Source organism: Tasmannia lanceolata, unplaced genomic scaffold, assembly GCF_043159265.1.
Source record: "Tasmannia lanceolata isolate RefF3 unplaced genomic scaffold, GAP_Taslan_0.1 ptg000002l, whole genome shotgun sequence".
Lineage (NCBI taxonomy): Eukaryota > Viridiplantae > Streptophyta > Magnoliopsida > Canellales > Winteraceae > Tasmannia > Tasmannia lanceolata.
Window position 1 is genome coordinate 46,552,652 of NW_027518679.1, and position 15,259 is coordinate 46,567,910.

Sequence of the window (15,259 nt, forward strand, 5' to 3'; positions counted from 1 at the left end):
TAAGAACAATTTGACAGTTCTTTAAACACAAAGGGCATGTTTTGATGCCAAGTGATAAATTGGGCATCTATGAAGTGGACTACAAATCCAGAAACAAACTCCCGAATCAACCTCTTTCGATTTTTTAGCAACTTCTCTACTAGTTCCATGATTTTGATTCCGGATTTTTAGCCGACCTTCACCCTCATCTCCACTCAGAGACACCTAATTTGTCACGAAAAACAATTCCTGGCAGCCACACTTGCCCTATAGACTAGATGAGTTGCTGAAAAGACCATTTCACTAGAAAATGGGCAGTGACAATCCAGGATAAAAGGGGCAGTGTGATATCTCCCCTCTCATCTTCTAGCCTAGAACCGGTACAACACTACTAAACGGGTCTCCCTCTCTCGAGCCAAGTTTTGTTCGCATTTAAGGTGTGGTAATATAAAAAAATATGTCTAATAGAGTGCTAAAGCTCATTTAAGTGTAGAATTCTTCCTCTGATAATGCATAAAATCCTAACCGTCTCTTTTGTCCTAGGCACAGTTTTATTGCACAACATCCCGACATCTCTCCGGATTTTGTCCGGTTTTTAAACGCCACCGCTTGGTTATTGCATTTTAAAACGGGCGAAGAGTTTTTTCACCCCCTGTAGGAATGATGCGCCGCCCTTTTTACTTGTTTTTGAGGTAAAAAAGCGTTAAAGTTGATCACAAGTCACAATCACGTTGCAAGGGGGGCGCATAATCCTACAGGGGGGCGAAACAATCATCTCCCATTTAAAACCCGAAAGACCATTTGGCTGTGGACTGGTGTCAGTGACGTGGCATATGTGAGAAAACCTTCGAAATTAATAGAATTTATCGGGTAAAACCTTGAGATTATTTCTCAAATGGTCTCGTACACCTCTGCTTTCCTCTAATAACTAACTCATAAGCCCTAAAACTCACTCATCTCCCTTCAATGGCGAGACTCTTCCTCTCTCATCCTGTAACAGCAAACCCAATCCCCTCACCTTTTCGCCCTCTCCTTTCCCGCCTCCTCTTCTCTCATAAACAAACCCTTCCAATTTTCCCTAAAATCCTCCATATTTCCTCTCATTTTTCAACCTTCCCACTCTTCCAAAAACACGCAACCTCAATTAGGGCATCACACTCGGACACGCTCCTAATCCCCACCACCGTCTCTCAAGACTATAAGTACGTGAACAAAGAGGTTATCAGCGTTACGCCTCAGCTTTACGATTATATTTTATCCAATGTTCGCGAACCAGAGGTAAGAGTAGCATTTTTTGTTGTATTTCCAATTTCAGAGGCTTTGATTTTTGTGAATTGATGCTCTGGATTTTGTGTTTTTAGATTCTTCGGGAGCTTAGGGAAGAGACTGCCACTCTGCGAGGGAGTCAGATGCAGGTAACTTGAGTTTTGGTCTGTTTGGGTGTGCAGCCCTGTATTGAAGTATAACTGATTAAATAACACCAGCTCTAACCGCTTAATCTTTTGGAGTAATTGGTTGTTTCACATGGTATCAGAGCTATTGCCTTACGGCATGTCATGGGTTCAAAACCCAACAATTCCTTGATATTAGAAATTCACGTGTACCGCCATTCAAAAAGAGGGGCCACATGTGCCACGTGTACTGCCAACCCAAAAAAAAAGGGGTCATGCGTGTGGGGGAGTGTTGAAGTATAAATGATTAAATAACACCAACTCTTACAGCTTATGCCCTGTTCGTTTAAGATTGTGATAACCGATTGAGGGCTTCCAACCAATTATTGTATCAGAATTACGTTTAATTCTGAGTCCAATAATTGGTTGGAAGCCCTCAATTGGTTATCACAATCTTAAACAAACAGGGCCTTAATCTTTTGGAGCAATTGGTTGTTTCCTACGAGTACTGCCAACCCGAAAGAGGGGCCACATGTGCCACGTGTACCGCCAACCCAAAAAACGAGTGGGTGGGGGAGCGTTGAAGTATAAATGATTAAATAACATCAACTCTTACAGCTTAATATTTTGGATTAATTGGTTGCGAGTGTTTAACAATCGCGTGCTAAGTGTGAAACAACCAATTGCTCCCCTCTGTGTTTTGGGTTGGCAGCACACGTGGTGCATGTGGCCCCTCTTTTGGGTTGGCAATACCCGTGACACATGTGGCCCCTCTTTTGGGTTGGCGGTACACGCGTGAAACAACCAATCGCTCCAAAAGATTAAGCTGTAAGAGTTGGTGTTATTTAATCATTTATAATTCAACACTGCCCCCACACGAGTGACCCATCTTTTTTGGGTTGGCAGTACACGTGGCACATGTGGCCCCTCTTTTGGGTTGGCAATACACTTGGATTTCTAATATCAAGGAATTGCTGGGTTTTATAGCCCAGTCCTGCTTTGAGGCAATAGCTCTAATACCATGTGAAACAACTAATTACTCCAAAAGCTTAAGCTGTTGGAGTTGGTGCTATTTAATCATTTATACTTCAACAGGGTGTGCAGCACAATTGTGTCCTGAGTACAATTTGTGGGTACTCTGCACGCTACAAAAAGCTTTTCAGGTTTCAGTTTACACCTATTGCACCCAAAAATTCAAGTGGTTTGGACACCCAAACTGATGCTTTGTTCAGATAATTTTGAGTTCTGCATTGAAAATCTTTGTTTCTTTTATTTGTATTTCTTGTGTGTGGAAATACTATGAGAAACTTAAATTTGGTGCCTCTTTGAAGTGTACATCAACATTGATGTATTGCGTGCTATGGTTGTTGGACTCATCTATTTATAGTTTTTATGAGTTGGGATTGCTTTGCATGCACATACATGTTTTTCACTCAACTTGTTGTGTTGCTAGTAGGTGTCTCCTGATCAGGCACAACTGCTTGCTATGCTTGTCCAGATTCTTGGGGCGCAAAGATGCATTGAAGTTGGTGTTTATACTGTATGAATTTTTTCTTCTATTTTCTACACCTTATTTGTTCTCTGCATTTGCATTTAGTTGGTTCATGTTAAAATAGCTGTCATTTTTCCTCCTTTTTCTTTTTTTATCATAAATTGTAAATTTCTAGGCATTTACATTCATATATATTCTATTTTATTGGTCATAACAATTGTTGTTGAGTCCAATGGTTTAGTATGTGAATCAAAACATGCGAATGCATCAATGATAAGGGATACCCCTCTTCCACGAGAGAGATCATGGAATCCTCTTCAATGAGAGACTCACGGATCTAGGTCCTCAATTCGGTCATGGGAGTAACTAGAGGTGGTAGAATGATCCGTCCGAGTGGAGAGTTGAAGATCAAGTCACCGAATCTTAGTCAGACTATTTGGTTCTCCATTCTTGCCCTGCATGAAAGATTGAAAGGGCCACGACCTTAGAAGCGGGTGCGGGGGCGGGGAAGCGTGGAGTCTAAAAGAGTCTAAGTCTGGGAGCGCTATGGGAGCTTGTATGTTATATTTTCTTTATATATCTTTCAAAATTCAAGTACATCAAAAAATAATAGTTTATAACCATTTTCATATGTATCTTTCAAAATTTAAGTACATCTAAAAGCTAATTTCTAACCATTCACCGTCTTCATTTGTGTGCACTCGTTCCTCGTGCCTTCTGAAGATGCACAAGCCTTTGTGCTTGCTCTAATGAAGTACTTTGAAGAGTTTAAGGAGTTTGATGTAAGGAAGTTGGTGATGGTGGGACTTATAGAGTAATAGAAGCAATAGAAGCAGGCTGGGAGCGTCATTAGAGCGGTTCCCGTCTCTCTGGGGTTGCGCTCCCCGGAAGCTCCTTCCTAAGGAGCACCGAATCGAGGTTCCGAGGTGGGAGCGGCACCTCGAGAGAAGGTTCCTGCTTCTAAGGCCACGACACTTTGAACCAAGGCAGATTGGGGAATTTGCATGCACGATATGCAATTTTGGGATTCCAGCTCGAGTTTGCCGTAAATGATGAAGTAAGCGATGGTGTGAGGAATCGTGGGGAATTTCTTTGCAATCCATTGATCTTTTGATCATGGATCATAACCAAAATTCTCTTTGGGTCACTTGATCCTATATTGCGTCGATGATGAAAGAAAGAAACGAGAAAATAATGAAAATGCTAACCTCTTGATTTTCGTGGAGTTGGAGATGGAGGATGTACTTTTTTTTGAGCTATAACAGCGATAACTATAATCCAGCTAAAACAAAACAATACAATTATAGTGCAAAACTAGGCTTACAAGTAAGATCCGGGAACTTTGGAGCAAACATCTAGTTCAATATGGGCAGCAACATATATTCCCAAAACAAATTAAAACACGACATAATAGTCAATAATATCTTGATTTTTTGTAGGAAATCAAACCCATTGAATTCATTCATCAAATTGGAAATTACACAGCCCAGTAGGTACATACATTAAATCATTAAAGAAAGTCAACTACCTAATGAAGATAAATCAGATATCAGCAAATGTATCATAAATAGCATATCTACAAAAGTAAAGCTAATGAATGCTCAAAAAATACCTAAATGGGCAAGAGAATGGTAGTACTTAACGGGATCAGGGTAGGATGTTAATATGGGCAAGGCTTATGGGAATGGTTAAAGGAAAAATGTGTGGGAAAATAGATGGACAAGTTAAGGAATGTATGAGGGGAAAAGGAAAGGCGAAAAGGATCAAAGGATGGGGAAAATATAGTGTAGGAAGAGAAAAATAGATATTATGGAAATCACACCTGGGAGTGGTGTGCAGGCTGTAGGTAGTAGCCAAGAGAGGGGAGAGAGCTAGAAAGACAAGTGAAGGGGCTGATGTCATCCTAGAACAGAAAGGGACAACCTATCCATTATCACTAAACTGGAAGACGCCGCTGGAGATTGTACGTAATCTCGGGATCCCAACCCTGGCGTTCTTTCTATATATCTATAATGTTCTATTAAGTTTTTGTCAGTTACTAATAAAAGGTTAACAGAGGTGCATGCCTTAGAAGATGATGTTCTGTTTATATAATTTCTCATACTGAACATTAACAGAGGTGTTTTCCATAGAAGATGAAATTCTTTTTATATAATTTCCCTCAGGGGTATCATGCACTCACATTTTAGTAATTACAGCCTTGGTTACTTACACAATCTTTTCCCATCTCTTGCTTTCCTTCAGTGAATTTTTTTCGTATCTTTTTCTTTATCCTTCAATTCATGAAACTATATATATTTTTTATCAGGGGTACTCATCCTTAGCTGTTGCTTTAGTCCTACCAGAATCAGGTCGTTTGGTTGCATGTGAAAGAGATGCAAAATATCTTGAAATTGCAAAGAAGTACTACGAGCGTGCTGGTGTTTCTCACAAGGTGAGTAGCTAAAGTCATATTTATGTTAGATTTTTGGTGTTGGGTAATGTATTTTCAAATACAAGCTGGAATCTTTGTTCACATTTGGAGTAATGTCTCTTTAGTTGGCGACAGTGATCTGCCTGAGCTATTTGGCTGATATTTCACAAAATTGTGCATGCTTTTCTCTCTTTTTATAAAGGACCATTCATTTGCTTATTCCACCCAATCATTGAAGAAACAAGTTTTGTAGTTCAGCATGTTCTAAGGCTTATACAAATATTGCTTACTTCTTACAACTCTTCTTTTTTATTGTGTTTATACATTGACTGCCTTTTTTTTTTGATATGTATAAACTGGTTATGTTGCAGCTATATATTTTTTGTTCTTTATGGAAGACTCATTTTGACCAGATGTGTGATGAACCACTGTCCACCATGTCATAAAAAGATAACAAAATATATTTTCCCTTGTTGTTTGTTCTAGTTACCAAACTTTAATTCTTTGAAGCCTCAACATCGCCTTGTAGCATTTCCACACTGCAAGAGAACAAGCACGTTAGAGGGTATTCTGCTGGTATTGCTGACTGTTGCCATTGGCCATATTTATGAGGTATTACAGTCCTAGGGTTTGTAGGTAGGCATTTTGATCCTTTATTGACCATGGTGGGTTGTTTTCTATGTATCCCAAGTTTAGTCTTTTTCTTGGCTTTCTCGACTACATGTCCTCAACTTACTTTACGGATTTGTTTTGGAGTGTGATCTGAGGGAAGCATGCATGCATGTATTTAAAATTTTAAAGTAAATATTGCGTGTATATTTTTAGCACAAGTAATCAAAATTGGTCAATCTCACAGGAAAAGGAGAGGAATGGATGGAGGGATATTTCTTTGTGGAAAATATGGAGCCATGTGCACTCCACAGATATATCAGAGACTGCACATATAAGTGTCCAAAAGTGTCTTTAATATATGAAGTCTATAAACTTTTTGTGTCCTTGAGACTTTTGGCATTTTTTTAAAAATTAAGACTTGCAAAGAGATAAAAAGAGCTCAAGAGCACTTACCAAAACATGAGAGCAACGATGTAACCTTAACAAAAACAAACTCAAGAGCCAAAATCAGAAACACCGTAAACCCTACACAATACAAAACAGGAAAACCTTGCCACCACTTCAACATTGAAATCAAAACACCATAGTTAGCAAGGCGATCAACAGTGGTATTGCCTTCTATACGAATATGGGAGAATATACAATCCACCTCCCTCAACATGTCAAAAATCTCTCTGAACAAATATCTAAATCTCTAAGGGAGAGCCAACAGCTTCCTTAGGCATCAAATAGTATTGTGGGAGTCACCTTCAATCCTTAAGTTTGTAGTTCTGGTAAGAGGGAACAACCTAAAACCGCCCTAAATTGTACGAACTTCAGCCTCAACGGCATCACAGTTCCCGCAAGGACATGAACGAGCAATCCGAATCATTTGGAATCACATTGAACGAGCCAAATAAATGCTCCAGATCTGAACCGCCCTGGGGTAAAGGACAAAAAGATGATGGGCAGTCACAATCATGATTGTCACAAACATTTCTCTTGATCAACGATCCTCGGTGAGAATTTTGTCATGAAGAAAACACCAAAGGTTTTGGCTCTAGGCATGGTGAAGGAACTCTACCTTCGGGAAACTAGGAACTGAGTAATTAGAGTAGCATAAAACATAGAAGGATTTCACAGAAAAAACCATTATTCTCTGGATCCAAATTAGATCATCCTCAAAATCAGCAGAGGAGAAGTAATGATTGATAATTCTAGCAAAGGGTCCCTATAACCCCCTTGAGTCTCTAAGGGATACTCCTTTCCTCGAAGTGGGTAGATTATCCGTCTTGTGCCTCTCCATCCACAATGTTCAAATGAAGCCCTATGCTTGACCGCCCTATTGAAGTGGTATGGAAAGGATTTAGCTAAAGGAGCCCCACACCAATTATTAAACCAAAAGAGGTTATTAGCCTCATTACCAACACTCATAGCATTGTAAGAAGAGAAGAATGGAAAACCATATTCCAGCCTCTCCATAGGGATGGCCGATCCTACACTTGTTCCCCATGAAGACATTGTGGCAGATTGCACCCTATGCTGTCATGTGGGTATTTGGAAAGAAAGAATCAAACAAATGAGTCATTGAAGGGTCACCTAAACAAGTGAGATTGTCTTCCTTGGATATCAAGGCTGATATCATCAAATGGGCAGTTCTATTGGGGGTTCTCAATAAATAATATTTTCCTTGTCTAGAAAATGATTTCAAGATAGAAGTACAAGAAGGATAAGGTAGCAGCTATATGGAATCAACCTCCCATCAATGTCATCAACCTAAACTTTGTTGGAAGTTCGCTAGGCAACCAATTTCCATCAGGCTTCGTACGCCATGGTTTTAAATTTCTTCCTAAGTACCAAAATTTCAGATTTCGGCTGGGACTGACACATAAAGTACATAAATCCGAAATTTTGGCCAAATTTTTGAGAAATTGTAATAAAATTTTTTTTTCTTCTGAAATTTACTTTTTTTCCAAAATTTCGGCCAAAATTTGGGCACAATAATGATTTTTTTTAACTGAATTTCGGCTGAAATTTCGGTTTCGGCTATGTGTGAAACCGAAACCGAAACTGAAAATTTAAACCTTGTCATAGGGGTCTTTAGGGATCACTGTGGAGAAATCATCAAAACCTTTTTCCGGGCCTGATTGGATGTACTTATTCAAACAAAGCAAAAGGCCGAGATCTTATTACCATCCTTTGTATCTTTGCAGATTTTTTTTTTTCCATTAATCTCATAGTAGAAGGCTACTCGTCTAATGCAATTTCTCGATCGAAGGGGGTTGGTCTGTGACCTTAGAAGTTAGCTGCTATTCTACTTAAAATCATCAACCTAAGCCGAGATTTACATACACCCTTCAATGTCATTCGCTTGAGCACAGACGACTTTGCTTATACATTTGCAAGAGAGTAATGCATCGGGGATAGTTATTACCTCCCCTAATGGACCTTCTACTGTTTGAGCATGATGCTGTTATGGTTTTATTTGAGGGTCATAGAGGACACATTTGGAAAGATATGGAGTGGATTGTGGGATTTCTGGATTTGCAATTGTTTCATAGTTGAGTAACGGTGGCAACTTAGCAGCTTTTACACCTATCACTTTGATTTAGTTTGCTGTTTTTCTGAGCTCTGTAGTATAACTGCTTTTTTCTACTTGTCCCCATTCATTTCCTGTTTTTCTTCTATTATTGTTTAAGTTTCTGTTACCTCTCAAAAAAAAGCTACTTGCATCCCTACAGATAGTCAATGTTTTATCACGGTTGCCGTCACCAACTATGTTATAGGTGTAATGTCACATTGACGCAATGCTTGTGAACCTTTTAATGTTGACTGCAGCACATTTTTCTTGTTTTATAAAATATATGGAACTTGTCTTCCTTGTGCATAATTAATGTCCAGAAAATTGAGAAGCCATATTGTTTGATTCACCCTTCTAAAATTTCCATCTATGCTGGATAAATCGATAGAGAAATATAATTTGTAAGATATACGAAGGGTAAACAAAAAAATAAGGAATCTGTACAATTTTCTAAAATTCTGTTGTGAGGTATTGTTTAGTATTACTTAATTTTTATGACATGGATATATCATTGCTAGGTGGATGTGAAACACGGACTAGCGGTGGATTCTTTAAAATCCTTGATTTTGAATGGGGAAGCAAGCAGGTATATCATCTGAAATTTAATTTCTTTGATATATGCACTTATACTATAATATTTTATGTTATTGTTAGAGTTCTTTTTTTCTTTTTATATACTTTTTTTTTGCTTTGAGAGTAGTACGTTGCATTTACATATCTTTTTCTCTGATCCCTAATGCGCACAAATGACAATGTTTGCTTTTGGAAGGATTTACCAGTAAAGAGCCGTTGTAGGATTTGATATTCGCCGAAGAGTAATCAATCAATCACGCAGTTCAAAATATTATAATTTTCAATCATGCAGTTCAAAATATTATAATTTTCAATGTCTCCTTACTGGACTAATTCTAAAGGATGTTTTTGATGAAGGATAAAAGGCAAGTGAAATGCATAGAAGACACCAAGTGGCTTCCATTATCTCATATGAATGGTGAAAACAAGTACTTCACAAACCACTTAATACTTATAATGGACTTTTCATCCGAGTCGAATAACATAGTATTAGAGCACAAGTTATTCTTGAATAATGGACACACGCACATATATACTCAAAAGGGAAAAGATGAAATATCAACCAATATTTCAAGAATAACTTGAAATTATATATATATATATATATATATATATATATAGAGAGAGAGAGAGAGAGAGAGAGAGAGAGAGAGAGAGGAGAGTGTCTCTAGTCTCTCCCCTAGATAAGCTTATCTACTCCTCCCTTTAAAAAAACACAGTGGGCCCACGCTGTTTGGATGATCCAAAGCATTCATTTGATAGGTCCTAACATAGATAGGGTGTGCACAAAAAATCAGCACCAAAGGGTCATCCTAGAACTTCATTTTGTTGGGCACACCGTGTCCAAAATGGACGCATATAAACGTGGACGTTTATATGTGTCCAAAATGGGTACCACAAGGCACCACAAAACGAAGTTCTAGGATGACCCTTTGGTGCTGATTTTTTGGGCACACCCTATCTATGTTAGGACCTATCAAATGAATGCTTTGGATCATCCAAACAACGTGGGCCCACTGTGTTTTTTTAAAGGGAGGAGTAGATAAGCTTATCTAGGGGAGAGACTAGAGTCACTTTCCTCATATATATATATATATATATATATATATATATATATATATATATATATATATATATATATATATATATGAGAAAACTGTTTCTGCGCTATTGCGGTGATAAGTTACCTACGCAAGAGCTCAAAAAATCATGTGGGCCCACATTGTTTGGATGATCCAAAGCATTCATTTGATAGGTCCAAAGATAGATAGGGTGTACCCAAAAAAATCAGCTCCATAGGATCATCCTAACCCTTCGATTTGTGGAGGTTAAAAATGGACAGATTTGTGGAGGTTACCCATCCACTTTAACCTCCACAAATCGAAGGGTTAGGATGATACTGTGGAGCAGAGTTTTTGTGTACACCCTTTCTATCTTTGGACCATGCAAATGAATGCTTTGGATGAACCAAACAATGTGGGCCCACATGTTTTTTTGAGCTTTTGCGCAGATACCTTATCTGAGGTATCGTGTAGAAACAGTTTCCTAATATGTGCGCTCACGCACGCACGCATGCTGAAAGGAGAAAAGATGAGATATAAACCAATATTCTGAATATGGATGGATACAAAATCTACTTTATCTCTACGCAAATCGAAGTTTAAAATATATTGTTGTACAATATTCTAATGATGCCTAGGTGAGTGCTCTTCTTTATGGTCTTCACCTCTTCTTTAGGGGGCTTGAGGAAAGATTATTTCTCGAGAGTGATTCTGTGGCTCTCCAATGTAGCCTGATCCATGGGGATTCGCTCACATGTGGACAAGATTTTAGAATTATGTACAAAGGCCAACACACACACACACACACACGATGCAAATGAGATGGACTGTGTAAATAGAGATGTAATGAGTGCTTGGCAATCTCTTTCCGTTTTGTAATTCCCCCCCCCCCCCCCCCCCCTTTTTTTAATAGTAAACCTGTTTTGTTATCATTAAAGAAGGATTTTTTTGGTCGATATTAACAATGAAAGTTTATTAAATAGGAAAGACAACAAGAAGATGGGAGAGGATGCTCTAAAAGAACAACAAAATACAGTATCCTCACCACAAAAAACAACACCCTGATGACATAGTTATGAGACTTTCAAGAACGTAGTTAGCTGCACGTAGGGTCTTTAAATGGAACCAGAAACCAGATAACATAGTCGATAGGTATCAGACGCGCTTAGTGGCAAAAAGGGTACATCAACAACACGGGCTCGATGACGATAAACATTTAGCCCTTTTGTCATGACCAGTACAGTTCCATTGATCCTAGCACTAGCCGACCCATTTTGGTAGTTGGATTAAATGGATGTCACATTTTTACATTAACTTTTACCTTCTCAAAAAGGAAAAAGGAATTTTTACAATGGAAACTAAAGGAAATAGTCTACATGGAGCAATCTGTGGGGCTTGAGATTAATGAACTACAACCCTTTGCCCGTTGCTTAAAGAAAGCAATCTTTGGCCTAAAACAAGCAACCCGTCCATGGGTTGACAGACTTCTTTAGCCGCTTATATGACATCAAGCGAAATAAATTTGATCACTCTTTTTTTTTTTCGGCACACAAACTTAGGTATGGTGCTGATTTTGGTTTATGTTGGTGATCACATAATTACCAGGAGTGTTATTGTGTTATTGTTCTGGAAAGATTTTGATATGAATGTTTTAGGTCACCTCGGTTACTCTGACTGCTTTTTGCGATTAATATTTTCATGGTCGGCTAAGTATTATCGATGCATGTTACACTGAGATTCTCATGTCTGTCTTACATTTGACACTTTGTTTTTGCTGTCATCTTATTTCTTTCAAGTTTTCCATTTTGACAGAGCATTTTTGTATTTCTCCTCTTTACACAGTTATGATTTTGCGTTTCTTGATGCTGAGAAGAGGATGTACCATGAATATTTTGAGTTGCTATTACAATTGGTACTATGCTTCACCCACATTAGCAATTATCTTTCAGGATCTGCTTTATCCTTTTGATGATTTTTTTTAGAAAATTTGTTTTTTTTACCATCAATGTCTGCTTTTATATTCTGATACAAACTTGTGATAAATTAGTATGCTAAGCAGATATATTTTATGGCTTTTTTTGCTCCATAAGTTGACATATGGTTCTATAAGGCATCCATCGAATAAAAAGAGAACGATTTCCCTAATAGCAGCAAGTCCTGTCCTATTGATTGTGACATGCTACCATGGTTTTAAATTTCAGTTTCAGACTAAATTTCGGTGTTGGCCAAAACCGAAATTTTGGCCGAAATCTGGTAATAATAAAAGAAAATTATTTAATGATTTACCAAATTTTGGCCGAAATTACCGAAATTTCAGTTCGGAATATATATATATATTTTAAAAAACAATTCAATTTCTCCAAATTTCGGCCGAAATGTCCGGCAGGAATTTGTTAAAACCCGAAATTCGGATTTCGCCAAATTTCGGTTTCGGTCTCAACGAAATTTCAGATTTCGGTCGAAATTTAAAACCAGGCATGCTACTATGCCACATTTGCTGTAGTGTGTTTTTTAATAGAGAACTAACTTTCTATCATATGGCTTTCTTTGCTCCATAAGTTGACATATGGTTCTATACGGCATCCCTCGAATAAAAAGAGAATGATTTCCCTTCTAGTAGCAAGTCCTGTCCTATTGATCCTGAAATGCTATGATGCCAAATTTGAGGTAGGTTTTTTTTTTTTTTTTTAAAAGAATTAGCTTGGGCCATCCCAGTATGCCTAATGAGTTGCAAGGGGAGTTGTGGATTAAATTTCTTAATTTAAAATTAGTACATATAATTTTTGTAGCTACTTAAGAATTTAAAATCCTCTCTTAAATGTAATTATATTAGCTAATTTAGCATGGATGCTATACTTCAGTGTTCTTACCATGAGAATATTTCTTATGCATAAGTTATGCCGCTGCTCATTTTCCACTATCCTTCTGAATAATTTTGTATTCCTCTAACCATGTGTCCACCATTCACCTCCCACACTAGTAGGTGATACTAGATGGAATTAGTTAGGGTTGATGAAATAGAATAGAAGGAGAGGAAATACTGGAAGAGAGAAGTACTGTGTGAAGAGCATAAGGAGAAGACGTGTGTTCCTTTTTCCTTATATTAACTAACATAGGATGCATTATTACATGGACTGAAATACTCTTAATGACGGGCAAGGAATAAAATCCAGAGCACACTACATAACATAATCCATAACACACTACGGAGATCTTTTGAGTTGTAGTTTTGCTGGTGTCAAATTTGCCTTTGTTTTTTTTTTTAACCGTAGGGGACTGGGCATATTTGATGCCCAACATGTTTTATGATTCTCAGCCATTTTGACTTGTTGGTATGCTGTATATACTGTTCGCGATGCATTTTTAATTCATTTGTACCCCTTTATCTATTTCATTTAATATGGCCCATCAGTTCATGTTTTCCAACTCCGCAGCGTCTGCAGATAAATTTCTTGGATTGATTTGCCATTTTTTCTTGTAGGTGAGGGTTGGGGGTTTAATTGTTATTGATAATGTTCTATGGTATGGAAAAGTTGCTGACCCACTGGTAAGCTAATCTATATCATTGTAGAAATTTATCCATTAGTAAAAGAATTTTATTTAACAGTATGTTTCCCGCAGGTAAATGATCCAAAGACTGTCAGCATACGAAACTTAAACAAAAATATATTTGAGGATAAGCGTATCAGCATTAGTATGGTATGTATATCCCTTTTTGCGCTAATTTCTCAATCCTTTTTTCAGTAATTAGTTCTCTATGAATTCTTAGTTCTTCAATGACAGTAAAGCTTGGGGAATATTCTTAGGTGCCTGTTGGGGATGGCATGACAATATGCCGCAAAAAGTGAACTTCCCAAATTATGCAGGTACTATTATGATTCTATGATCCCTTAATTCTTGGGCTACATTTAAGAGGGCATTACTTATTCTTTCTTGGTGGCACGAAATAAAGGATATGCAGTACCGGCAGAGGATTCTATGAAAAATACAAGTGCTTCATGTTGGGGGTTCCATGCAAAAGCAAATATCCACATCGGAAAAGTAAGGAGATTTGGATGGGCTTATAAGGACTTGGGGCATCCTACCCTTAATGGCTAGCTTTTGAGGGTGAGTTCTACCCTGGTCCCAACACTTTAGAAGCAATTTAGTCATTTCAGTGGCAGGATGGGTATCATAAGAAAATGAAAATTATTCTTTTGCAGTAAATGAGGGCCATTGAATTTATGATATCAGTGTTATGTTTCTAATCCAGATGTTGCTACTGGCATTGGCATCAGATGTGTAAAGATTAAAGAGAGTCAGTTTCTGAAACCATCGTCTAATTTTTCTTGAATGTATGAACAGGTGTTTTCCATCGCTAATTAAAAAGTGAATTCCCAAAAGCAATGAATTCCTTTCGGGGATATAAATGATTTATGAGCCAAGAATTGTGGAGCCATTTGTTTAGTTTAGAAGTTTATATTCCTTGTTATGGTGGAATTTGAGTACTCTTTCATTTATCTGATAGCGATGCTATTCACAACAAGTTTATGCATGTAAAACAACACATAAACATATTGAAATAAAAAATCCCTCTTTGAATTGTATCAGAAACATTCACTTCCAGTTTTTTTTCCTCTTTTGATTACGTCCTCTCTACAAAGAAAGAACTAATTTATTGGTCTATTTCGAGTTTTGGTTCTCCCTCTCTCATGTGATCCGAGTTAGGGATGGTATCTTGTTACTAATGTATCAACTTTATCTTTATCTTATAATCCGGAAGGGGTTTCCACCCAACCCCAGCTTATCTACCAGAAAAAAAGAAGAAATACCTCTGATTATCCATCAAGAGCTCCCTTACATGTTACATTTAAATTTTGAGTATTTCTTTTTCTTGTTCTGCTGAAGTTTGTATTTTGATGTCATGGAAGAAAAGAATCTCCTTGAAAGAAGAAGACTTGTGATCTTTTACATGAAGGCTCCACTTTTTTTCAAAACACTTATTATTTTGTGGAGATCATTTTTTTTCTATGTGATTTTCTTTCATTGGATCATTATAACTTTTGTCTTTTAAAGAGGAGGAATGCTAAAGTCAGTGGTGCCCCTGCCAAAGGGGGGGGGGCTTTCAGCCCATTTTTTTAAAGGCATCCTTGAGTTTAGCATTCCTATTTAAAGAGACATCATTTGTAATTCATACAA

General features: G+C 37.6%; 1 protein-coding gene across 2 annotated transcripts; it reads left to right on the top strand.

Moving 5' to 3' along the window:
* The first annotated feature begins 849 nt into the window (after positions 1 to 849).
* On the top strand, positions 850 to 14,659 carry LOC143875840 (uncharacterized). 2 transcript variants are annotated; one of them, XR_013250212.1, is made up of 10 exons: positions 850 to 1,257; positions 1,341 to 1,394; positions 2,827 to 2,910; positions 5,171 to 5,296; positions 8,966 to 9,033; positions 11,924 to 11,993; positions 13,563 to 13,628; positions 13,703 to 13,780; positions 13,865 to 13,947; positions 14,034 to 14,659. XR_013250212.1 is itself a non-coding variant. In XM_077377433.1 (10 exons), the coding sequence occupies exons 1-9, from the start codon at positions 946 to 948 to the stop codon at positions 13,927 to 13,929; spliced, it is 900 nt and encodes a 299-aa protein (XP_077233548.1). In that variant the 5' UTR covers positions 851 to 945; the 3' UTR covers positions 13,930 to 13,947; positions 14,034 to 14,655. The 2 variants fall into 2 exon arrangements, 1 of the variants encoding a protein (XP_077233548.1); XM_077377433.1 differs by having other exon boundaries at positions 851 to 1,257; positions 13,888 to 13,947; positions 14,034 to 14,655.
* Positions 14,660 to 15,259: the final 600 nt, after the last annotated feature.

Bases quoted from the DNA above. Each gene is read 5' to 3' on its own strand.
- LOC143875840 (XM_077377433.1), top strand. From the start codon at position 946: ATGGCGAGACTCTTCCTCTCTCATCCTGTAACAGCAAACCCAATCCCC. The intron at 1,258-1,340 runs GTAAGAGTAGCA...TTGTGTTTTTAG, and splicing joins CCAATGTTCGCGAACCAGAG to ATTCTTCGGGAGCTTAGGGA. The intron at 13,629-13,702 runs GTAAGCTAATCT...TGTTTCCCGCAG, and splicing joins GAAAAGTTGCTGACCCACTG to GTAAATGATCCAAAGACTGT.